General features: G+C 36.3%; 1 protein-coding gene across 3 annotated transcripts in view; it reads left to right on the top strand.

Moving 5' to 3' along the window:
- Positions 1–24773, top strand: part of TBC1D5 (TBC1 domain family member 5) — a 321912-nt gene that overhangs the window by 160042 nt on the left and 137097 nt on the right. For all 3 annotated transcript variants that reach the window (XM_066555139.1, XM_066555128.1, XM_066555119.1), the window contains exons 5-10: positions 1337–1403; positions 14459–14567; positions 16321–16410; positions 16511–16582; positions 18474–18541; positions 23430–23532. In XM_066555139.1, coding sequence (XP_066411236.1) covers positions 1337–1403; positions 14459–14567; positions 16321–16410; positions 16511–16582; positions 18474–18541; positions 23430–23532 — 509 coding nt within the window. The remainder of the gene's footprint in view (positions 1–1336; positions 1404–14458; positions 14568–16320; positions 16411–16510; positions 16583–18473; positions 18542–23429; positions 23533–24773) is intronic.

The following is a 24773-nucleotide window of genomic DNA, read 5'->3' as shown; positions in this document are numbered from 1 at the left end:
AAGTATAGTAATTCTAGGATGAACAGGGAAATGCAAATTTTAATGAAAGAATTCTTTTTAGTGAAGCTTGGGGTTGAACCAGTCTTATACAATATTTTCATTTATTGTCTTGCCACAGAATAAGAGTTGATAGACTTTTATTAAGTAGAGTTATTGGAAGGTAAGATCTGGTGCCAGTGCAAATAGAGCATTCAGGCAGGACTGGTTCTTTCTGAAGAAAAAAGGACTAGAAACAGCATGACATTATGTGAACTACAGTATTGCACTAGCAAGAATTTTTCATGTAAACTGAAAACTTCTTTTCATGAATAAAAAATTGAGAATAAATGTGCAGGCATGGTTGGTTAAGGATGGCTGTGAAACTGCAAGATGGAGTGGCACGAATGTCATCTGTATCAAGCAAGATTTGCTTGATAGAGAAGAAAACCACTGTCCAAATTATCAACTCTGAACTTTTAGTATGCTTTCCACAGCTCCTGTCCCTCCTTTTCCATGTGTAAGAAGAACTGAGTTAAAAGAAAGGGGGAATACAAAGCCTCATTTTGAAAAAAGACTGAAAAAACTTGATTTCAGTCAGCAGAAGGGAGAACAGAGTTGTGCAGTGCTACCTGTAAATTAACTAGGGAGGCACACAGGGACAAAGAAGAATTATCAAGCTAAATGACTAAATGACTAAAGCTAGTGCAAGAAAAAACAGTATAAAACAGGACAAGAATAAATTTGGTTTGAAAAATACATGACTCCTGGCTTTTAGCAGTCTTTCAATAGACATAGTTATAGAAGGAAAATTCCTTGTAATACTGGATTTCTAGCAATATCACTGTTCCATGTATTCACCAGCCCACAGGATGTAAAATAAGATGTTTGGCAGACGTCTTAATAGGTACTTTCAGGGAAGCTTTGAACTTGTGCTATGACAAAAAGAAAATGGTATCACAAAGTAAGCTCAGAATTTTTCACAAAAGAGATGAACTTTTACATTTTTTGACTTAATGTTGGTAAAATCAAGCTCATCTACTTACATGGTGTACTTCTGTAACCCTATGCTAGTTAAATTGTGTTTAATAATTTGAGAAGGGCTTCAATCAAAACTTTAAGTGAAATTAAGTATCAGATTTTCAGAACTTTCAGACTCCAGTTTGAACTTGGAGGCTAGTTAAGATGGCTGTAAGAATTTGAAGAGGTAAAGTTGAGATTTGTCTATGTAAGTTTTAGGTGAGTTTTGTTGTGACTGAAGTTACCATATATGGTAGAATCAGTATCAGTTGTCATCCATATTGTGTTCATATCAGAGTTTGTCTTACAACAAAGGTGTTTTCTCTTTTTTTTGTATTAGGAGGATCAAATGAAAATGGAAGCACACCCTCCACCTCAGATTCAGATGGAACTTTTATTTCTTACAGGTTGGTAATTTTTTATATTTATTTTCTAATTTTAAGAAGGTTGATTATAATAAGCATAATCTATTTAATGTGAAAGAACAGGTCCTATACTTTAGGAGGATTGTGGAATCTAAACTGATACAGTGAGCAAAAGAACATGAAATATTTAATTAAGGAATGATGTGAAAATTTGTTTTCTGGATTATTAGTTTTTTTCAAAAGTTGTTCAAAATGCTTAACTGATGAAAGTACAAGATATTTGAAAGCCTAAACATTTTAAGGGTTTTTTTGTAGGTTTTTTTTCCTCCAAAGTATTCAATAAAGTAAACTCACAGCAACTAAGCTAAATGTTGAAATATTCAATTCACCAGTGATCACCTTTCTGATCTTCTCCAAAGTAACCGGATTTATGGATCACATGAAATTCTATTTCCTCATTATTTCATCTCAAAAACCAAAGCCAAGATTAGCTAAATTTGAGATTATTTGACAGGAAAATAATATTTCAATTTTGTTGGCAGTAAACACCAGTCAAAGAAACTTTTTTAAGTAATGTCATTGAGCTTGAATATTGCTTGGGTACATACCAAAGGGTGTCTTGTGCTTGAAAGCACAGAAAGCTAATCAGCAGGTGTATACTTTCATCTTTCACCCTGCAAAATACTGAGTCTGCTACAAAACATCTTCTTCCTTGTGACTAGTAAATTAATAGTATGATTTATGCTAACCAGAAGGATTGCATCTGATTTTCATGCTTAAGTATAGTAAAACAAAACATGCTTACTACATGATTGTTTTCGAATCATTTAGTGGACTGTGTTGGTTGGCATTTTTTCAGTTTTGGTTTGTGCTTTGCTGGAATCTCTACTTCAAAGAGGTGCAGTCAGGCAGGAGGAACCTGCCTGTTCACCTTGTCCTGGTTGCAGCCAGCTGGGTGGGGAATGTTGCAGCGTGGGGCAGGCAGTGAGCTGTGCTGGTCACGGGGAGCCTCGGGCGTGGGGTGGCAGGGAGGGACACGGTGCTGGAGAACCTGTTGCAGGCTGGAGACACAGCCATTGCCAAGGAGAGCAAGGAGCAAACAGCCTGGTCTTGAGGATGTTGAAAAGAAAGACTTTTTGTAAGGACCTAGAGGGAACAGCAAAGAGTTTGCTGCGATTCAAACACCCAGAGGAAGTTTCTGGACTAAGAGCAAGGTTGGAACAAAGGGTGTGCCTGCAGGGACAAAGTGGGACTGGGGTGGGTTGATTTAGGTTTCCTTACAATTTTTTTATCCTAATAAGTCAACTCTAATGAGACCTACTTTGTGATGATGTAAAACTCTTCTAGAGTAGTTAGCATAATCACTTTGATAAAATACTTTAGAAGATCCATTTTAGGGTTCTGCATGACTCTGTTTCTTGTCATATTCATGTTTTCTGCATGTAACATACTGTCTAAGTTAAAAGAAGGGCTGAAAAATACCACCCAGGATAATCTTCATGTTTTTTGGGTGTGAATCATATGTAGACAGAGAGACCACAAATCAGTCTCTCAAAAGTAGGCAAGATAGAATTTAACCATATCAGCAAAAGAAAGTTGAGAGCTCTCTCTGCCATTAAAGCCAGGAAACTTATTCCTGAAAGTCATCAACTCAAGAGCACCAGCTCTTCAAGTGGCAACACTTGAAGAAGAAGCAGCCAGCTTTAGCTAGACTTTGGTTCCACAAGAGTGTGAGCTGTGGAGCTGGGGTCTGAGCCCTTCTTGTCACCCCAGCTCCACTCAGGCAGTAGCACTCATCTCTCAGGGAGCTAGTCCAGGGAGCTAACCCAGCCCAACCTGTTCATTCTTAGTTGGGAGAGCTTTCTGATGATTTCCTCCTGCCAAAGCTTCCCATGGTATCAGTGCCAATGCAGGGAATGTAGCATGGACAGCCATTGGGAGGATAGAGCACGGTACCTTTTACCTAAATCAGCCAAAGGCTTAGTGACTCTTTAATTCTCCACAGATTTAGTGGAGGTTAAAGCTGGTCTTTAACCACCTATGTATTCCTTAGTCCAAAGTGCATATAATAAATATGATGTCGGCTACAAGTTCCACTGAATAATACTCATATTCTGTCAAAGAGCCCAACTTAGTTAATTAGTCTTTTAAGAAGGGTCCCATATCTCATTGCCAAAGTAATATTGATATAATTAAAGGCAAAATAGTAAAAAAGATACATATGTGTGTATGTGTATTGGGGAGGTGTGTATGTATACATATATATAAAAGTAACTTCTGAATTTTCGTAGTTGGCAAGCTATCACCATTATTTAGTAGTAGTGCTTGAGATGTAAAATATGTATTTATTTCTCAGTGGCAAGTAATTCCTATGATCTAGTGAGACTGGCTCTAAATTTGATGTTTGGGTTGGATATTGTTTTGATAGTTATAGTTCTGGACTGCATGTTAAGTAAAATTGAACATCTAACACCTTATGAAAGGTGAAAAGTGAATCCTAAACTATCTTGAAAGGTAATGATGGTAAATGGTTGTTATTTCTTTAAAGACTCCTTAGAAATTTTGACCTATTTTAGCATACTGTCAAGGATTATTGTTTTAGTAAGTTAGTAATTTGGTAAAATTAATGACAGTCTTGTTTACCCAATGTGTTTCAGTCTATCATATTTTAAAAAGACCAGCTAATGAACTTTAGCCCTGAAAGAGGCAAAGGCATCTTTGGATCATGGTAGATGTCATACATATGCGGAAGGTTAATACATGAAAAATTGTATTGAAAATTTTTGCTGAAACAAAAGTTACTTAATATTTTGTCAGTAATAGACCTTTACAATTTAATTAGAAGAGATAACTCCAAAAATATTTGAATATTAATAAGTTTTGTTATTAAAGTTCTCTTAAAAGCATTGTTTTTACCACAATAAAAAATAAACCCCAGGAGAAGTTGCTTGGTTCCCACATTTTCTGTTTTAAAGGACAATTTGACACTATCCAGTACAAGACTCCAAGTATATGTGCTAATAAAGGATGACATATCATTATTCTTTGGTATATTTATGATACTCCAGAACTATTTGTATGGTTTTATTTTTAATATGAAGGTGTCACCTTAGAGTTTGTGACTCTTGCTTGTGTTGATCACAAGCACAGCACAGCACAGATGTAATGCTGCATGTGTTCAGATTGTGAGCATTTCCCTTTAGGTCATAAAGTTTGTAAGTAATGTAAGTGAAAAGCACATGTGACTGGCATATATTTCTAAATATTCTTTGAGTTTGTGAATGCGTCCTGTCAGGTCACAGAGAATTCTCTAGCTGGTCTTTATGCTCTGGTGGAAGTACTCTTTGTGTACTTGGGAAGAAGCTTTACTAATAAGAAATTACAATTATTTTTTTCCTAGAAGCATGTCATCAAAATTAGAAGTTCATTATTAGAAACATTTGAACAAGGATTTAGACATATAATAACTTTCAGCTTTTAAATGTAAGAAACTTAAGGAAAATACTTCATCTCTGCTCCACTGTATTGTTTTACAGCTATGGTTAAAGCCTTTTTTGGTTGTCCAAATGGCCTGGATTTCACCAAAAGGAAAAGGAAAATAGATGTAGCTCTTTAGTTTCAGTATCTGCAATGCAGTGCCACTGGAAAGTAGAAATACTGTCTTTCTCCTCCCTTCCCAAGGGCAGCTGACCTTCTCCTCGCCAAAGAGGTGAACCCCTTGCCAGCACATATGACTACAGACTATTACATTAATCTGTTTAGCCTCAGTACCAGCTGCTTGCATGTTTTTAATTATCTTATTAGATGGTATAACAGTGACCTATGAAATAAAATGAAGGTGAGTATTTTTTAACTTTATTTTACAGGCTATTTTTCTAAATATATTTTAATGACCTAATTATGACTTTTAGGGAAAGCCATTGATGCAGACATTCAATTTGGCTGATAGAATCTAACATCTCAAGGACACTTATTTTCTTTCAAGGTGGATTCATACATTAATACTGCTTCTAATAAATATATAGCCTAAAAAAGCTCACTTTTCATACTTGTGTATGAACTTACTTTATGATTCAGAGACCCATGACTGCTATGTTGGATAATTTCTTAATACATCTCTGCACATATATATAAGTTTAATTCTTACCCCATGTATCAAGATAAAGTTCTTTTCTCTGTAGCTTAAATTCCATGACAAATGATGATTGCTCAAAGTTGTGGATTGTGTAGACAAGGTGTATTCCTTCTTCTGCTCATATTTCAAACAGGCAGAGGATCTAGTGTAAGAAAGACTTTTGTGTTCCATTTTCTCCCCCTGACTTCTTACAGATTCTGCTTACCAGATGTTTCCTTCCTTGATGCAGAAAGGCAATGTGGTCCTGCTGGCTGAGGCGTTTCTTGTGTGCCAGCCAGCTGCGGGCACTGAGCGTACAGAACAAAGACAGCAAGGGGTGCAAGCTGTTCCCCCTTGGTTTTCCCCACTTCCAAAAGTGGTGCTCAAACCTTGCCCTTTGGCTTTTGTTGGCAGCTGAGCCAGAAGTGGCTACATAGCCACACATAGCCACTCTGTCCTTACATTTTAAACATACTGTGAAGATGTGTGCAACTTACATACCTTCACCTTAAGGAAAACTTTGTCTTACTCTATTAGGAAGCAGCCCTTTTCTGTGTACACAAGTCTTGTTCATACACAGACAATGGTACTTTATTGTTTTAATTTTAAGCTGCTCCTGTGCAATTATGGTTTTATTTTTCCTGATTTTGTTCATGTCCACACATAATCAAGAGAACAAGCTTGTTTCTATGGGTTTTTCTATTATTTTGAAATAGGAAAAATTGGATGCAGAAGGCAATGCAGTAAAATTGTCACTGCCACTCCACTCCATGCTGCAAGGAGAATTCACAGCACTTGCATCCTTTCTCTCTTTCCACAAGGAAGCAGTAAAACTGGTATCCATGTTTATTTTGTTTTATCCTAAACCATTTGCTAGATGCTGTTCCAGTTGATTCCATTTATGTGCAAAGAGGCCTTTTCAGTGTGAGTTAATTTTGTCTGGGAGCATGTAAACTCTCTCCTTGATTCTTCCGAAAGATCATGTTCATAATGTGCTAAGAATCTTTCTCTGGATGTGGTAGTCTGTGCCAGTACTCTCATTTTGTCAGTGTTTATGATGTTGTTAGGAATTCCATCTTGAAAATCTCATTTTTCCAACAAGAGAAAGTGACCGTTTTCACTGATCACAGGTTTCCTCCAACAGGTGCTTTTTACTCCAAAACCTGGAAGATCACTGTTACACCTATTAAAAGCTTAGAAGATTTCTGATTTTCTCTGAATTCTTTAAAATTGTGTTCCTTTTTTTTCATTTTAAGAAGACTTACATCATTTCCATCTCTTTCTTGTCAAATTTCTGTTATTTACTTCTTCCTTCCATAGCTGATCCTTGCTTCATTCTTTGCCTGGTGTTCTAAGGAACTGGTGAATGATATCATAAGACAAGGAAGAATAATTTGTGATTAAGGAACTGAAAACCTATATTCAGTATACTTTTTCTAAGATACAAACATTTCAATACATATATTTTGGATTTTTTTAACTTTTCCAGTGAAAATTATATTACTTTCTAAAGACATAGAAATAGTAATATGGACTTGCTTTCTGGTTTAATGCAATGTAATAGGGAAAAGCAAATTTAAGACATTTGCTTAAAGCTTGAGATGGTTTTGACAGAGAATTAGAAAGGAAGGATTGAGTTACCAACATCCTTTGTTGTTAGAATGGTTTTTTATGGATTGGCTGCAAGAAGGAAATACTTAGATTGTGAAGAGAGACCATGGAAGAGAGAATGGTAATTTCTAAAGTCCATTGAAAGCAAGTGAAAATTTTAGTTCACTCCTGATTTATTCCGTTGTACTTGAAAATCAGCATATATACCACTGACACCACAATCAACTGATGCCATATTTTCCCTTACTAATGCTTAAAATGGCTTTCATTATGAATTTCTTTTACTTTTTTACTCTTAATAACCTTCAGACTTCCATGGCAATTGGGAGATGTGACTGGGGACATTTTCAAGAAGGCTAAGAAGGAGGATGTAGGGAAATGGATCAGTTAGCCACACTCTGTACTCAGGAGAAGTAGGAAGTAAATGTTCTTCATGTACATGCAAAGAATTTCAAAGATATTGGGGGATTTAAACTAGAAAGCTTTGACTCTGCAACTGGCAAACTCAGTTACAATACAAAATTAAAAATAGTTGAACAAAATATCAACATGTTGTCTCACCATTCTGTAAATGTATGCAGAAAGTCATGAGTAGAGGAAAATGTGCTGGTGAAATTTAGACTTCAAAATGGCTGTAACAAGAATTCTTCTATAAAAGCTGAACTGGTAAAGGGTTGGAAATTATATGCTTTCCAAAGGCCAAACTTGGCTCTTAGGCTGAGAACCACCAAGGCAAAGTGGACAATTTGGAATATGGAGAAGGATATCTTTGGGTTCTGCGTCAGACCTAGTGCTGTGAGGAAGGGTGCTGGCAGAGCATCCTGCTGCCAGTGCAGCCTTATTTCAGTTCCCTAAACTGTGCTGCACACACACTGGTAGCTTAAAGAGCATAGCTAACTAATAACTTTATTTGCTGGAATGTTTGCCTTAAGAAAGTGATTTTACCTTTCTTCACACAAACCTTTTTAACTGTATGTCAGCCAAAAGTAGATGAAACCTGAACTGTTTAGAAAAATCTGCCCTTTGAATGTTCAGCCTCCCAGCAACACAGCCATGCATATTCACACTTACATGGCTGTTAGCTCTGCCACGTATCCTGAGGCAGGACTTTGAGAAACAGAGGAAAATACATGAATTTTCCAAGCAGACTGATAAGCCTTCACATTAAAGCTGTCAAATGGATTTTCAGGGTAGCAAATAGAAATCTGTGTGTTTCAGAAATATTTTTTTAGAAACTCTACTTCTTATTACTTGATAACTACCTTTCAATTTTTTTTCCTCTGTTTTTATAGAATTAACTCTCTTTATTACATTCCTGAAAGTTGCCTCACTTTTTTTCTCAACTGTTGATTTTACAACATAATAAATAATACAAACCATGCATGTTTCTTGGATTTATGCAGTATGTTTGAAGGGAATTGTTGCCTCTATTTAAATATTTAAATATAGATACTTGATGTTCCTCTCAATAAAGGTCTCATATTGCAAAACATTTGACACAATAATTTGAGAATTGGTTTTCTTTCTGATGGCCTGTTCAGTAGCCTGTTGCTTCATTGAGTGCCCCTGAGGAGCCAAGTTTGGGTCTCAACATTTTAAAAAGCAGATTTTGAAGATGAAGACCAGTATAAAAATGTGAAATTGGCTTTTCTAGAAGCACACATGCCATTGTTTTAAGATGATTTTGTTAATACTAGCAGCACTGCTCATGAATTTTCTTTGTATCTCTCTGAGGCTATCCATTTTATCCTTTAATATTGGTCTAGAGGATGGAATAAGCTTGAGATTTAGGTTGAAATCCTAAATATGTATGCAAATGTTTCAGTAATATAGCAGCATTCTTCCATAGACTGAGAGTATTCTTTGTTATCTAAATGTTGTTGTAAATATCAAGTTGGTCTTGTTTCTGCAGGGACTCAGAAAAAAGGTATTTCAAAACTTGGCATGAAATATTTTTAAAAGGCACGAGACAAAATAATGATACACACTATCTGATGACCCAGCAGGTGCTGGTTTTTTGTTAACTGCAGTTTCACTTGAACATGAATTATGGACAGTAATATTTACCTGATAGATCTGAGCCCCTGCAGTCCCAGAACTGAAACTTTTGCCCTTTCTCAGTGGCATAGATTGTAGTTCCATGTGGTTCTTCACAGTTTTGCGTTTTTCTGGGTTTTAGTGTCTTCCACAGAGTTTTGGTGTTGTCTGAACATGATGGTACAAAAATACTTCTAACACTAGTTTTAGACTTTGGCAGGATCTGCATTCATACATTTCCCCAGCTTTATCCTCTAAATCAGTAAATGCAGAAGCAGCAGTTATTGCTGTCTGTGCTATACTAGTCTCCCTCAGTTGTATTTCTTCCTCTTCTGAACAGAGTATGTATTTTGTAAGGAGTCTTAATGGGCTACCGTTGCATTCTTCTGCATATCTATGCTTGATGTTGGTTTTACCATTATGCTGGAGATGGAAATTTAGTGGCAGAGCCAGAGGCAGATATTCTGCTTCTGCCTGTCAGTGGAGGAAAGTCTTTGTTACCTCTCCCCAACATGCACAAGCTCAGTGTTGCCTTCAGTAAAGCTCATGGAACTATTTGAATTTGAGTTATTTCCTAGGCATATTGTTAGATTATTGATGTCATGCATTCTGAGTTTATAGTTGCGCATTCCTCAATAGCTGAGCAGTAGTGGGATTCCAGTGGCTTTTAGTAAGATGTTAGACCTTAGAGATTCACATACCTTTTCAAGACTGCTATTTATGTGCATGTAGAATTTTACTTAGACTTTCTGAAGTCCTGCTTGTTGTGATCTCTACTAACAGTCGACTGAGAGGAACACTTCTGTTCCAAACTTCAGGCTTCTGTATCTGAAAATCTGATGCTTGTAATTGCCTTAACAAGAATCATATCCACAAATCATATCCTCTTGAAAAGAAAGAAAAATAGACTTCTATATATGATTTGCTCAGAGGTCAACCTCACTTCTTATAAGAAAGAGAGTGTGTCTTAGAGCAGACCCCAGTATACAATTCTTTGGCAGAGAGATTTAAACTCTTGTGGTTATGACATAAGTGCATGTTTCAAAAGATGGAAAGGAACAGATGAGAACTATGAACAATTCCTACAGAATTAATCCCTTCATTGATTTGCCTGCTTTTTCTTTCATACATATTGAGCACTTTTCCCGCTTTGAAGTAATGCAATTCTCCTTAACTCATGCCAGTAGATATTTTACATTGGACAGAGATAACACATATGAAATTAAGTTTCTTAAAGAACTATTATTCCAACAATTTCTTTCTCATTCAGGTCTGTGTTGGTTTGGCACGACCTGGTTATTGGTAGCAGGGGGGACACAAAGGTGACTTCTGTGAGAAACTGCTGGAAGCTTCCACCATGTCCAGCAGAGCCAATCCCTGGTGGCTCCGAAGATGGTCATGCTGCTGGCCAAGGCTGGGCCAGTTAGAGATGTTGGTAAGGCCTCTGTGACAACATATTTAAGAAGAAGATCAAAGTGGAGCATGCAGAGTTTTTCTTATAGTCAGAGAGGAGGAGGAGGTGAGAACATGTAAGAGAAAACAACATGGAGACACCAAGGTCAGTGGAGAACGAAGGGCAGGAGGTGCTCCAGGCTCCAGAGCTGAGATTCCTCTGCAGGCTGTGGTAAAGACCATGGTGAAGCAGCTGTGCCCCTGCAATCCATGGGGATCCACAGGGTATGCAGAGATCCATCCACAGCCCATGGGGGAGTGCCTACACCAGAGCAGGTGGATTCCTGGAAGAAGCTGTGATCCAGTGGGAGACCAGGTGGAGGGAGGGAGCCCCTGTTTCCAGGCTGGAGCAGCCTGTCCTTGGAGAACTGCACCCCGTGGAAAGAGTGACCCATGTTGCAGCACTTTTGGGAGGATTGTGTGCCCATGGGAGGGACTCATGTTTGCAGCAGGTGCAGTTTGGCTGCTGCTCGTGAGCATGGACCCATGCCAGAGAAGTTCACAGGGAACTGTCTCCCATGGGAGGGATCCCATGGCCTCACAAGGGAAGGACTCCTCTCCCTGAGCAGCAGAAGAAAACCTTGGATGACAAACTGAACAAGCCCCCATGCCCTGTCTCCCTGTGCTGTTGGTATGAAGGAGTGAGGAGTTGGGAGGAAAAAAGGTGTTTTAAGGGCTTCTTTTACTTCTCATTATCCTCTTCTGACTCTGTTAGTAGTAAATTCACTTTGCAACTTTGAGGCTGTTTTGCTCTTCAAGTGTTTTCTCCTGGTCTTTATCTCAACTCAATTTTTTTCTCTCCTCTCCCCAGCTGTGGCACGGGAGGTTGAGGGAGCAGCTTTGGGGGGTGCCTGGCATTGGGCCAGTGTCAAACCACGATAAGGTCTTATATTATATGTATTTATTATTATTATGAAGACTTTACAATATGCCCAATAGTACATTAGACAGGATACTCAAATAAGAGTCTAAAATGAAAAATATTTACAAAATAATCAGAAAACATTAACATTGACATTTGCCTTTAATTGTACAGTCTACAGGTGGTATAACACAGTATCATGCATTTAATTTTCTAGTTTGATTAAAAGTAAATGCATGTGCTTATTCATAGTTTAGGTGGTTCCTATTAGCTCTTGAAATCTTTCACTGCAGTGAAGCAAGTGGAATATGGTAGACATGAGTTCCAATCTTCATTGCTCATTTCATGTTGACCGGTGGGTTTTCTGCAATCCTGGGTTAACAAGGCTCTTAGATATTATTTTACATAGTAGGGCTATATAATTTTAAATGTTATCTTTTTAGAATTGATTGCTTGTTCATATTAAACAGTGTTACCACTATTAAAAGTCTCTAGAATTGTAAAGCTTAGATTATTAGTCTTCATTCAAAATACTTGAGACATGAATTAGGGAATGCTGTTCAGAAAGGATTTTAAATATCATTCAGCTCTACTAAAACTAAGGCAGATCCCAGCTTCCAAGTAATTTCTTTTTCAGTTGCTTATAACTTTTTTTGTGATCCTAGCAGCCAAGGGGGAATGCAGAGGAGATACAATCTTGCCAAATTTCTTTTGGCAGTTTTAAAAGTAATTTGGTTCAAAACGTGTTTGGAATTGCATTACTTTTTTTTTTTTTTAAGGCATAATATCTGCACTAATACAATTTCAGAAGTGTTGAAATTACTTTCTTACTGTGTAGCAATCACTTCCAGCAGCTGGTGAGAAAAATAACCTGAAGAGTTTCTTTCCTCTCTGTTCTTTCTTTTCACAGTTGCACTGGTTGAAACCTTTTGCTAACTCAGCTGACACACTGGCATTTTCAAAGACATTGTGGGAATGTCATCCACTTGCAGAACAATGTGAATAGCTTCAGAGTCTGACCTGTTGTGTGCACAGGGGAATGTGGCACTCTTGAAACATAGCTACATTAGGGAGGCTGCTTGGCAGGAGTTATAATGGCCAATGATGCTACAGAATTTACAATGGCAAATGAAGAATATTATACATGGTAGAAACAGGAGGGTTATTTAGATAGCCATAATATACTGCAGTTACTGAAATATAAGTGGCTGTGAAAGAAAGGCCCAGATTTTCCTCAAGCTGTGTCTGCTGTATACCATACATTGTATTTAAAGGAGGCAGAATCATGGTAAACAATCGTAGGCAGCTCCCTACAGAGGGTGAGGATGTGTGGGAAACAAGGAGACAAAAATGACCAGATAGTCTTTCTGACTTGGAGACTGGGGGATGTGAGAGGAATGAAGGAAGCTGCTCTACACCATTGGAATGACTTGCTGCTCTTTTGGTCACCTGGGGGTACTGGCACCTGGGAGAAGCTAAAGGCAGCCCTAAACCCTGCAGTCTAACACTGCTGTAGGCATCTCTGCTCTTATCTAGAACACCTTTGGTTTTCAAAGTAATTAATAATCAAGACCCAGAAGTAAACACTTTTTTTTTAAGACTATGGTCCTAGCTGAAAGGTGGTGCATTCACAAACACAGGACTTCTGGTCTCAGCATGAATCATGAGTTTGTTCCTGTCACAGAGGAAGATGACCATAATTTCCTGGCTTGCTAAGTCTATCCTCTACAGTTCTCAGCAGCTATATCTTACAATTCTGTTTTTAAAAACTCACTCTCCCAACTCAGCTTAAAAGGCTGAAAACCATCTAACTTCACCTTGCATATATTTAGGGCAATTTGCAAAAGCAGAGTTTGCTGGTATTTAGTATAACCCACTCTGTGACCCTCCTTAGCAGAGTAAATGTGGTGAGATCTTAGCCTGGAGTCATAATAGTAGTTTCCCTCTTCCTGGTTTCATTTGGTCTCCCAGGGAGAAGTAATAGTCTTCCATGTGACAGGGGGAGGAGGGGATGTTCAGCTTAAGGACATGCATTGAAAATAAATCTGAAACACATTTCCTTGCACATAACCCAGCTCCTTACCTTGAAATTGCCCTTTGTATTTTAAAGTGGCTGCAAAAAGTCTGTGAGCAAGTCGTGGGCTACTAAGACTATCAGATGGCTTCAGCTGTTCTTGAGATTCATTTCAGTAGAAGTTGCAGGAAATATAGGTTTAATTCTTTTATTCAAACTCAGTAGATGGTTTGGGACAATTAATTTCCAATTGTTTCCCAGTAGAGCAGATTTACTTGTATATTAATGAGGCACAGGTGTTAGGCCCCTGGTGCCTGCATGCCTGGGAGGCATATTTAGGTTGTTTATCTAGTCAGCCATAGGTACTGCAAGGTACTCAAGCTTGCCTTTAACAGTTTATACAGTGAGGCTTTTTAATTTTTTGATGTTTTTTTAAATTTCCTAGCACCTGTTAAAATTTTAAAACTGATCATGTAGAAAGAAGTAGGAGTGATTTCAATAGTAAATAGCACTAAATGTTAAAGAAAGTCATCTTCTATGATGCTTAACTGCCCAGCTTGACATTAAGAAGAAAAGAAGGTTCATTTAAGCAAATACGTCATGTGAAGAGCTAATACAGTCAACAGTGTACTTTTCTGTTGCATACTTTTGGAATAGGTACTTCTTTGTCTACAGCTGAAACATGAATGTGCTTATATTAATATTCATTTTTCTTGTTTATTCACTGAACTGCAGTACCAACATTTTAGAGGAAATGGAATAGCCTCCATAGACATTATGAATTTCAGTAGCTGGCATAATTATAGCGATCTACATATTCATTAAATCCAAAGAAGAAATGTGTCCAAAAAAACAGCCATGCGTTTAGAAGTGGTACACAACTAAATATATACATTTTAAAAAGTTGCTTTCCTCTGCTTATCCAAAATTGTATAGTGTCATATAGTCCTTAAATCAGCTAAGGCTTTTTTTTTTTGTTTAAATGTTCATTCCTTTTGCTTTTGCAGTAAAGAATGGGAAGAACTATTTGTAAACAACAATTACTTGGCAACCATACGGCTGAAGGGGATTAATGGGCAGCTGAGAAGCAGCAGGTTCCGTAGTGTTTGCTGGAAGGTAAGAAGAGAAAATATTTATTTACAGTTTGTGGTTGCAATATATCAACACATTACCTGATGCGCTGGAAGATTATTGATGCAAAGAATCATGAATTTTCCAAGAGACTTCATCCCAATGTTTTCCTACTCGTTTTTATAATTCATTGGACATTTGCTAACCACATCAAATTGCTTTAAAGCTGAATTGCAGGTAATAGCAAAAGAATCCTAGGAAAGTGTATCTTTGTGCTGGTGATATGTTTAGAATTGAGTGCCACACAGCCATCTTTCCTCTCAGTATCTGTGCAGGAAAGTCATGCACTGGAAATAGATAGGAAGTTAGTCTAAAAAATTATGGTTTTGTGGAATTTGGTACTGCTTTAAAATCAGTCTGATGCTTCTGCTAGTTGATTTTCCCAGTGAAATGAGAAAGTGAAGATCAATCCCTCTTGTAAGGACTGGATGAAGAGGGAAGCAAGGTCTTCCAAAAGCAAAATAGCTCCTTGGGAGTTATTTGTTGGGTTTTTTTGAAGTAGCAGGGGAAGGAAGAAAGAATGAAAGCAAGGTAATACGGAGTAGCTCTCTAAAGTCCAAACAAATTTTTTGCAATGACATCAAGTCTTCTGTTGTGCACTAACGTGGATAATAGAGAAAAATTTTTCCAGTAGAGTTACTGTGTGTTAATGCCGATCATTTAAATTACCTCATTTGGAATTTCTGAGCCATCATTTTGGCACAGAGACCTATAAAAAGAAATTTAAAATACTCCTTATATATGAATGAAAGAAAGTTTGAAAATTGAAGTATATGTAGCATTGAACTAGTTTAAAGTTAATGAAAATATTTTATTCAGCAAGCCCAGTGAATATATGCCACCTGCATTGTTTTACCAGTTTGCTTCTTTTTAAGTCTCTAAATTAGGAGGCCATAACTCAAAACCCTCAACTAACACAAACAACAAGTCCTTCCCTGTCTACCAATTAAACCAAGGAGTGGTTTTATTTTAGAAATAAGGCAAGGTTTATTTGCTTGTCCCAATATACATTAGGGTTCTCTTGTTGAATTCTGAAATTTTCTTTTTTTTATAGTAATTTAAGAATGATTTGTCAGTACTTCTGTTTTTCAGAATTACTGTTTCTCAACACTTTACAATGTGCAAATAAAAACATTGAAAAAGGAAGAAAATACTGGGGTTTTTCCTTGCTTCAAATGCAAATAAATAGTATTTTGCACTGCATGTTTCTTTCTAAACCTTTTCAAAGAGACGTGAAAAAATGGAGATGTAGGCATTCTCAAGGACTTTCTGCAAAACTGCCTCTCTTAACTGTCTTGCAGAATTCCAGAGCATGTTGCATTTCTTACATTGGGTATATGCCTCAGTGCTTAGGTCCTGCTCTGCATTTGTGTTTTGTTTTAAGCATGTTGCATTAGATCATCAGTGTTACATAAATAGCTTCGAGTTTTGTATATTTCTTTTCACATCTTTCCATATTGTTTCTGCCTTGGAAGTCACCATCAACTTTACTGTAGCTGTAACAGTTTACAAAGCTTGAGTTCATGGCTTAGTTGACTTTAATGCTTAATTTTGCCCTATAGAACTGCTGTTGTTCCTAGCTATTTATTTATGGACTAGAAAGCACTAAAACCAGAAATATTTATAGCTCTTTTCTTTCTCTTTCTTTCTGGGGTGGTTTATGCTGTCTGATAGGATTTATATGGAAAGCTATGTAAAACTGATGGAACTTAATGAATTTATTTTGTTTTGCTAATAGTTATTTCTGGACGTTCTACCACAAGATAGAAGTCAATGGATTAAAACCACTTCAGACTTAAGAACTTCTTACAGTAAGATCAAAGAAATTGTAAGTTGGTACAAAATAGGTTCTCATACTTTGGCATAGTTATTAACACTTATAGCATAACAGGAGAGGATTTGATTTTTTTTTCCCTGTTTTTACCTAGCACATTACAAACCCTCGGAAAGCAGGACAGCAAGATCTGATAATCAACAACCCACTCTCTCAGGATGAGGGGGTAAGTTAACCCAACACATGCTACTCAAATTCTCATCTTCGTGATACTGACACAAGTGAGTTCTTGCTGAAGTAGGCAAAAGCAGGTGCTAAAATCTCCCTCCTAAATGTCCAAACTGACTTGTGTTAAGAGCTGTTCCACACCTTCTGCTGGACAACTGGAAATGCTCATTTCCAGGTTCATAGTCTGATTTTCAGGGCTTAATTCAGGGAAGGCTGTGGTAAAAAAAAAATCAGTGCTGGACTATATTTAACTGATATGCTTTTTTATCACTGTATGTTTTCATTTTATACATCAAATGGCTCTAGTTTAAGGAGTGTTCAGTGGCTCTAGCTTAAGGAATGTTCAGATAGTCCATATGAGGTGAATGCTGTAAACAGAACAATGAAGTACCCTCCTCTGGGAGATTGTTCAGCCTTGGACAGTTTTTTTACTACATTTTGTTATACCTGAAAAGCTTTTAAGAATTTTATAGCACATATCTTTATGCTTTACTATTAATTATGTTACCATTGTTACCATCAAAATTCTTTTTTTTTACTATTTTTAAAATAACTTAATGCCATGAAAATAAGTTGTTTGGCTGCACTTAATAGATTTACACCTGAAAAGACTGTGTCAAATATCTCTGGTGATATTACTCCTGTTTTGTTTTAGTGATGAAGCCCATACTTCATCTCTAGAGTGGTACTGTGCTCCTTATGTAATTTAGAAGGAGAGAGCTCTGCAGCTGTTATGACTGTGCACATCATCAAACTATTCTTGCATCCATCTGGACAGAAAGTTGTGTCAAATGTAAAAGATTTAAAGCATTTCTGCTGTAGTTTGTGATTATACACAGTAGCACAACCTGCTTTCTGCCTGTGGTGTCTTTCAGATATAGAAAACAAAGGTTAACGTGTCAGAATATGTGGCAGGGGATTAATCTCTAAAACAAAGCCACTGACCAAATCAGGCATAGGACTGAAGAACAAAGTGCCTTTGAGCCTCTGCTGTGACTGAATGTTACACCCATTTTGTGTCCTGATTTTTCCTTCCTTTTGCAATCCAGCTTCTGTTTGTAACCTCTGTTCTGATGGGCCAGGGTGGGAGCAGGGACAGGGGAGTTCAAAATGTGGTCTAGCTGCATGAAAAGGGTTGTGAATTAAAAACATACAGTGAGTACTCACTGTATGTAAGAACATTATCAAAGATAAAAATATTTTTGAAGTCTAGGTTTTTTCCCAAGTTGTAGCACAAATATAGCAACTAATTAACATGGGGTTTTGTTACTTTACTTCCCTCCCTATAGATAGCATTAATTTACTTTCTCTTTTATTTCTGTGGAGCATAAGCCACCATGGCAAAGAATTGCTTACCAGGAGGCCAGAAATTTTTTTTGTCTCCACTATAACAAACTAAATTACTCCCAAACAGCTTCTTATTATGGATATTGCTGCAACTTCCAATAAAGTCCATACATCCATAAAAGAGGTATGGTACACTCCAGTGATACAGACCTTTTTCCTCACGTGAACAACTGGATTTTTTTCCAGTTGAATTGCTGGTTCTGATAAGTTTGTCCTTACTCTGCCATTCTAAATATTCTTCCTGGAACCCAAACAAGTAACTCATAAACCTGCATCCATCCAGTGAGCAAATGCCATGAGCCTAGGACAAGGATCCAGGAATTTGAATGCTTTTATTACTGATCTAAACTGACTTTCTCAGATATGTTTTGCTGATCACCAATATTCTTTATTTCCAATAAAATACTGATATACCTGTCTACCGGGAATGTTGAGGATTAATTTGTCAATATTTGTACAGTGCTTTGCAGTACTTTGTAGTTTATAAGCCTTAAGTATTAGTAGAAGTCTTGGTTTCATACAATTATTTTTTCTTATTTCAGAGTCTTTGGAATAAATTTTTCCAGGATAAAGAGCTTCGAGCAATGATTGAACAAGATGTGACGAGAACGTATGTAGATCTTTAAGAGAAATTTCTATATATAAATTTATATTCTGCATTTTTATGTGGTATATATTATACTGTGTTTTCTTGACTTTGGTTAGTGTAAATGTCAGGTTTATTGAACATGAATGTGTGGAAACATACATTAAATGTATAAAAATACAACTTACATGGAGTAAAAAATGAGACAATTTAGCTGAACATTAAATCCTGGAGATTTGTTGGTATCATTGAAGAAAAGCTCTTCTAAATTAAGATATTAGGAGGTGTACTACTTGTGAAATTTAATGTAGTTTTCTGTATGAAGCAAAGAGAACATAAGAGAAGCTGAAAGGTCTTTTAACTAAATTATGATCATAATGAAAGATCGAACAGATTACTTTTCTAATTCTCAACACTTAATACAATCAATAATAAAAAAGCAGTTTGTAATTAGTAAGGGAAATGTCACTCATATGGAAGTTGAGACATTCTATTTTTATTTATCACTATTCTAGCTTTATTTGTCATATATGCCTTTTAAAATTTGTCCTGATATTACTATGATTATGTTTTCATCTTCTTGGCCCTTAGGTCATTCCTGTTTAGAAACTTGTTTGAGTTAGAACACTCAGTTCCTGAAAATATTTCTTTTCAGAGTGCAAGCATTGAGTAATGTGTAAATATAATTAAATTCAATTACTGGTTTGCTACCATGTGATATTTTACTGTATTGCAAATATTTTTCTTTATAACTTGAAAAAAGTGACGATAGTCGTAGATTCTGCAAATCCCAGGCTTACACATTTTCATTTACAGGAACCAAGTCATGCAGAAGAAATCATTGCAGTCTTGTTTTTGATTATTTTACATGTCCGTCCCTAGACCCATTCTTGAATGTATTTTGCCATGAGATGTATAATTAAAATCTGAGTATACTTTCATGTGCATTCTCACAACAGATGGTATTTTTTGTTTGTTAAAGGAAACAGTTCAGGATGTTCTAAGATTAAAATATATATGTATCTAAACTATAATTGGAGAATGAAAAGTTTTATGGAGGTTATGGTGGATGTAAGATTATTATTTAAATATATATGTATATACACACAAATTCCAGGCTCTCACTGTGGCAAATGGCAAAGTAATATTCACTAATATCAGTAATAGTGACTAAAGAAATTTTCATTAATGCATTTATACAAAATGACATCAACCTGAAACAACAGTAGTGTATATTGTGTCATCAAGAACAAAATAAGTCAAGCAATGAAAAAACAAAATTTATCAGTGACATGAATGCATTTGATAAGCTACATGCATTTTATATGTACATTTTTTGTCTAATCATAAAACATAGTATGCATTTTTACATATTCTTATGTATCTATTTATAAACTATAACTATTTTAAGAAGCAGTAAGTTCTTCATTCTGTGGCTTTAGAATGTAAAAACCCTCTCTTTTTATTTACATTCTTTAAATAAATCCCTGGAGTTAGAATTTTAAAAGTTTAAAATTCATCATTAGTTTACAATGCTTTTTATTAAAGGTTAAAATAATTATTGTATTCAATTTCCATAATCACTACTTTCTAGCTGCTATTTCTTATTTAATGAATGTTTTTATATTCTTCGTCATCTAGTTCAGTCCTCCATCATCCCACTGCATCAAGTGTATAATGCTGTAGAGAGTGATACTAACTGCACACAGAGTAGCAAACCAGAGTTCCAGCTATCAAAGCAGTAAAAAAATTACTCTATAATGCTCTTGTTAGAATTCCCTGAAGTGTGGCAACAATAAACAAGCAAAGCAGCTAGAATTAGGTTCCTAAAATTGGTATTGTTTTAAACTCTTTTTAAACTTCAGGATTTTGCTGTCTGAAGGCAGCTGTAATAAAGTTTGTTCGTATGTGTTTGTGTGTTTGTTCCTATGCATTTTGAGAATCCTTATCTCACCTAATTATTGGGTCTGTGAAGCCTAAATACTCTCAGCTGGGTTAATCATGCTGTAGAGTCTGTGTACCTGTAGAGCTCTAGGACACAAATCATCTCTTCCTAAAGCGTAAATACAGTTTTTGTCTGATGAAACACACTGGAGAGGTACAGTTTTCTTCAGTAATTATAAAAGGCTCCTAGCTCACCAGTATCTAACAAAACTTCAGTTTCCTAAAGTCAGGTGTAGAAATCCAGTCCATAATGTCTACATAAAAATAACAACTTCCAATATTTGCAAGTAGGAAAGGATATTGTTAAGTTAGTCCCAACTCATTAGTGATCAATGTTTTCAATTTTTTTTTTAATATTCTGCAGGAATAGAAATCAGCAGATTGGTAGATGCAAAAGCATTCAACACAAATTAAAATACCAGGTTACTTGTTGGCATCACAATGTACATCTAGTGTTGCAAATGGCTAGATTTCATTACCCTCTTTCTCTCTCCAGTATTTTAAGATAATAAAATGCCTAGGGGGCATTCCCTGTAGACAGATCAAGTCAATATCTTCTCTTTTGTAGTAGTACTTTTATATATCAGTCTACTTAGTTTCTGCTTCAGGAGTAACAGTTACAGTTTAGGATGATGGAAGGAGCGTGAAGATGAGTAGTGGTGGTTGCTGGGGTTCCAAACTCTCCATCCCCCAAATAAGAATAAATTACTTTAAAATTTGCCAACATCAAAACAGCAGTGGAAAAGCCACTGGAGAGCTACATCTTTCCTAAGCATGTGGAAGAGATGGTAAGGAACAGCAATCCATTGATCCCCATCTCTGTCTGCTGCCACATTTGTTTTGTGCATCCATTTATTTGTTTACTAGCCTGGTTCTTCAAATTTCTGTGTCAAATTCTGGCTGCCTCTGATGCAGGTGCCCCTAAATCAGCTAAAGGAGTATTTTAAAAAGCTATATCTGGCTCACACTGGTCTTCACTTGTAGAAAGCAGGGATCTGAATGCACCATTGTTTCATTGTAGAGTTGTGGTAAAACAGTGTAGGAAAATTCCTGTGTCCTTAATGCAGGCTTTCTTAGAGATGTAATTAAATGTAATAGTCTCATGTTCATGAAAAGTATTCTTACCTTGCTGATTTGAGGATACTATATTTCTTAAAACAGAGCTTTAATCATAAAATGACATTTTCCATAAAAATCCACCCTGAACTGATAGTTCCCTCATGATCTCTTCTATTTACATTTACTATAATTAATACTTCAGCCAGCTTATTCCTGAGTTCATTATTATCCTTTCTGTTACAATCTCTGCTATTACTAGATCCTCACAGATATCTCTGTGTATTTTTGAGTTTTCTTTGTTAGTCTTCTGTTCCTAAACTTCATAGGGCAGGCCTGAATAACAGTCCTTCAGAAATAATCTCTTCAAACACCTAAATTATGTCGATTGCCATCTGCTATAATGCACTTTTTGTCTCAGCTGTGTCCTTCCTTTACAGTAATGTGATTAGTACAAGTGCATACAAGTTTCCAAATGTTGGTCTTACCATTACCTCCAGCAGGTGCCAGGAAAACATTACACCTCTCATCCCAGTGCCTCTCTCAGGACTTCAGCATCACTGTGTTTAAGCTACAGTGTCTTCTCTGCCTTGGCTCTTGATTCAGCTCCTTCATCCAAGGACTTCAAAGCACTTTCCTAGCCCTAATTAGTTCTGTTTCTGTGCTTGCCTCTCATCACCTCTGTGAGATGACCACAGTGATTAGCAATGTTAATAGTCTTATCTGAAGTAATTTGTTCTAATTTCCTATATTGTTTCTCTGTGACAGGCTTTACAATAGCCTTAAATACATCTGGTCTAAAGTATAACATTGTAGCTCAGACCTGGGAAACGTGTTTGAAGAAATCTTATTTCAAACCATCTGATTTAATTCTAAAACTGACTATAATACAATCTTATTTCAGCACTCTAGCTTGAGGCCTACTTTTGTTGTCTTTTTTAAGTATTCTTCTGTTTTTCTTTGTCCAACTTTACCATTTCCTTTCTTTTTAGTATTCTACCTTTTCAGATTTTATTTTTTTGCTATGTATTTTATATTGCTCTGTATGGCTGTGGAGCAATGTGGTTTGGGGCATTTGCTTTATGAAACATTTTTTGCCATCTAGTTACTTCTTCAGTAGCAATGAAAACACCTTTGCTTGTGCACTTATTCTAATTTTAACTAGGTCCTGCATAACTATTCTATTTCCTGCCTCCAACAGTCAAGGAGCAGGATGCACAGGTGAGAGTTGCTTCAGAGGAGTTACAGACTGGTAATATTTATATTTTCCAGTATGCACGTAACAGGATTTTTCCAGAAGCCTTTTTTCCTTATTCTCACACTTGTTCCACTTCATTCTGGTTCACTTAGGGTATTTACCCAGGCAGGTTATTTTATAACTGTAAGTTTATTTGTAATAGCTGTTAAAGACAGTGAGATGTCTAATTGTGTTGTATTGCAACAGATACCAATAAGATATTCTCAATCTTAGGATACTGGTTTTCATGTCAATTATGAGATATTTAAATAATCTTGCCATTAAATGATAATATTTTTTCTAATATTAAAGAAATACAGAACCCTTGTGTATGCATGTCATCTGACATACTCTAATCCATTCTTCCATTTCTTCCATTGTATTTCATTCTTGCAGATGTCTAGCTTTAATGAGATTAAAAGGGATTAGTTATTGAAATATAACTGTGATATCATCATACCTGTGTAGCAGACTGGTGCATATTAAAGAACAGTGTTCATCATTTTGGTTGCAAAACAAATGTAACAAGTAGTTAGAAGTATGTAACTCTAGCAGCACGGAGTGGTGGGAAAGCAGACAAGGGAGATGCTCTGACCTAAAAACTCTTTTAGAAGACCAGCAACTGGCATTCTGTGCACTCTATTGTTCACTCTTGCTGTATTGCTTCATTTTCAGCTTTCCTGAAATGCAGTATTTCCAGCAAGAGAATGTAAGGAAAATTCTTACAGATGTTCTGTTCTGCTACGCCAGAGAAAATGAGCAGTTGCTTTATAAACAGGTAATGAAAATACTGTACAGGTGGCATTCATTGACTCAACATTTTCTATATGGATTGACAATAACGTAGCTCTGTTGTATCTGGAGTTGTATCATAATGCTGAAGTAATCAAAGAGCTGCTTGTCAGCTGGTTCGTAAGTAAGCTCATTGAATAACATATGCTTTCTCCTCATAACACAGTACCTTAAGTTGTTTTCTTTAAGGTTGCTAAGTTTTCTAACTTCGAATTTCTTTATAAACATCTTTTTCTTTGTCATTGGTTAAGAAAGAAAAAAACCAAAGAAAGACTTTCTCTGCTTAGATAAAGAAAATACAGAGCAGGATCTAAAAAGGTACTGAATAAACAAAAAGCATAGTGATTTCTGAAATTTATACCAAGTTTACTATTTTAAGTTTTATGTAATATTTTAAGTTCTTCCCCAAAGTGCTAAAGCCATGCAGTATGTTAGCAAAAAGATCTTCATCTAACTTTGTCACATCCAAGAGCAATGCAGCTGACAAAATCCTCTTAAATGAAGGATAAGTAAGTTTTGCAGAGTTACTTGAAGAAGAGTCTGTTCAAACCATTTTTGATAAAATGGTAAAGAAAGCCGAAGTTGCACTAAGTCTGCATCCACAGAGTTAGTGAGTTAATTAATTCAGCATTTGTTCTGAAAGTTTTGAAGTAACTATAAACATGATATTGTATTCATATAGAAAGACCAATATGCAGAGTATCAACTGAAGCGTATTTGTTTCTTCACACAGTTATCTGTAGGCTGAGTAGAGACTGACAAACCGAGGGACACTCTGTGTGCTTGGACAAAGGATTAACTGTAGAGGAGCCAACGTTTAGGTAGATAGGAAATTTGTCATGGCAAAAATACAGAGATTCAGTAAATGAAGATTTTTATAAAACAATATGTGCTTTCAGGCATGGTCGGTGACCACCCTGTCCTCAAGCCAGGGAATAGGGTTGTTTCATGGAAACAAAGGGCATAAGAGTTGAAAGAACACTTACGCCTGAAGAATTTCTTAGGGATTATTTTAAAAAATGGACTATATAGGTATCAAATATATGAAACGTTATTTCTCATGTTTGACAGTGAGCAAGGAATAGTCTTGTATAAGAACAATAAAAATGAGATCTAGGAGCTGTGTTTTGAAGGGCACTGCTAAAAAAATACTTAGCAGTATTCAGCCTCCTCTTTCTAGTGAATATAGGCCAGAGTACTGATGATGGGGAAATGGAAGAACACATT

This window comes from Molothrus aeneus, chromosome 1, assembly GCF_037042795.1.
Source record: "Molothrus aeneus isolate 106 chromosome 1, BPBGC_Maene_1.0, whole genome shotgun sequence".
Taxonomy (NCBI): Eukaryota; Metazoa; Chordata; class Aves; order Passeriformes; family Icteridae; genus Molothrus; species Molothrus aeneus.
This window is presented reverse-complemented; position numbering and strand designations above follow the sequence as displayed.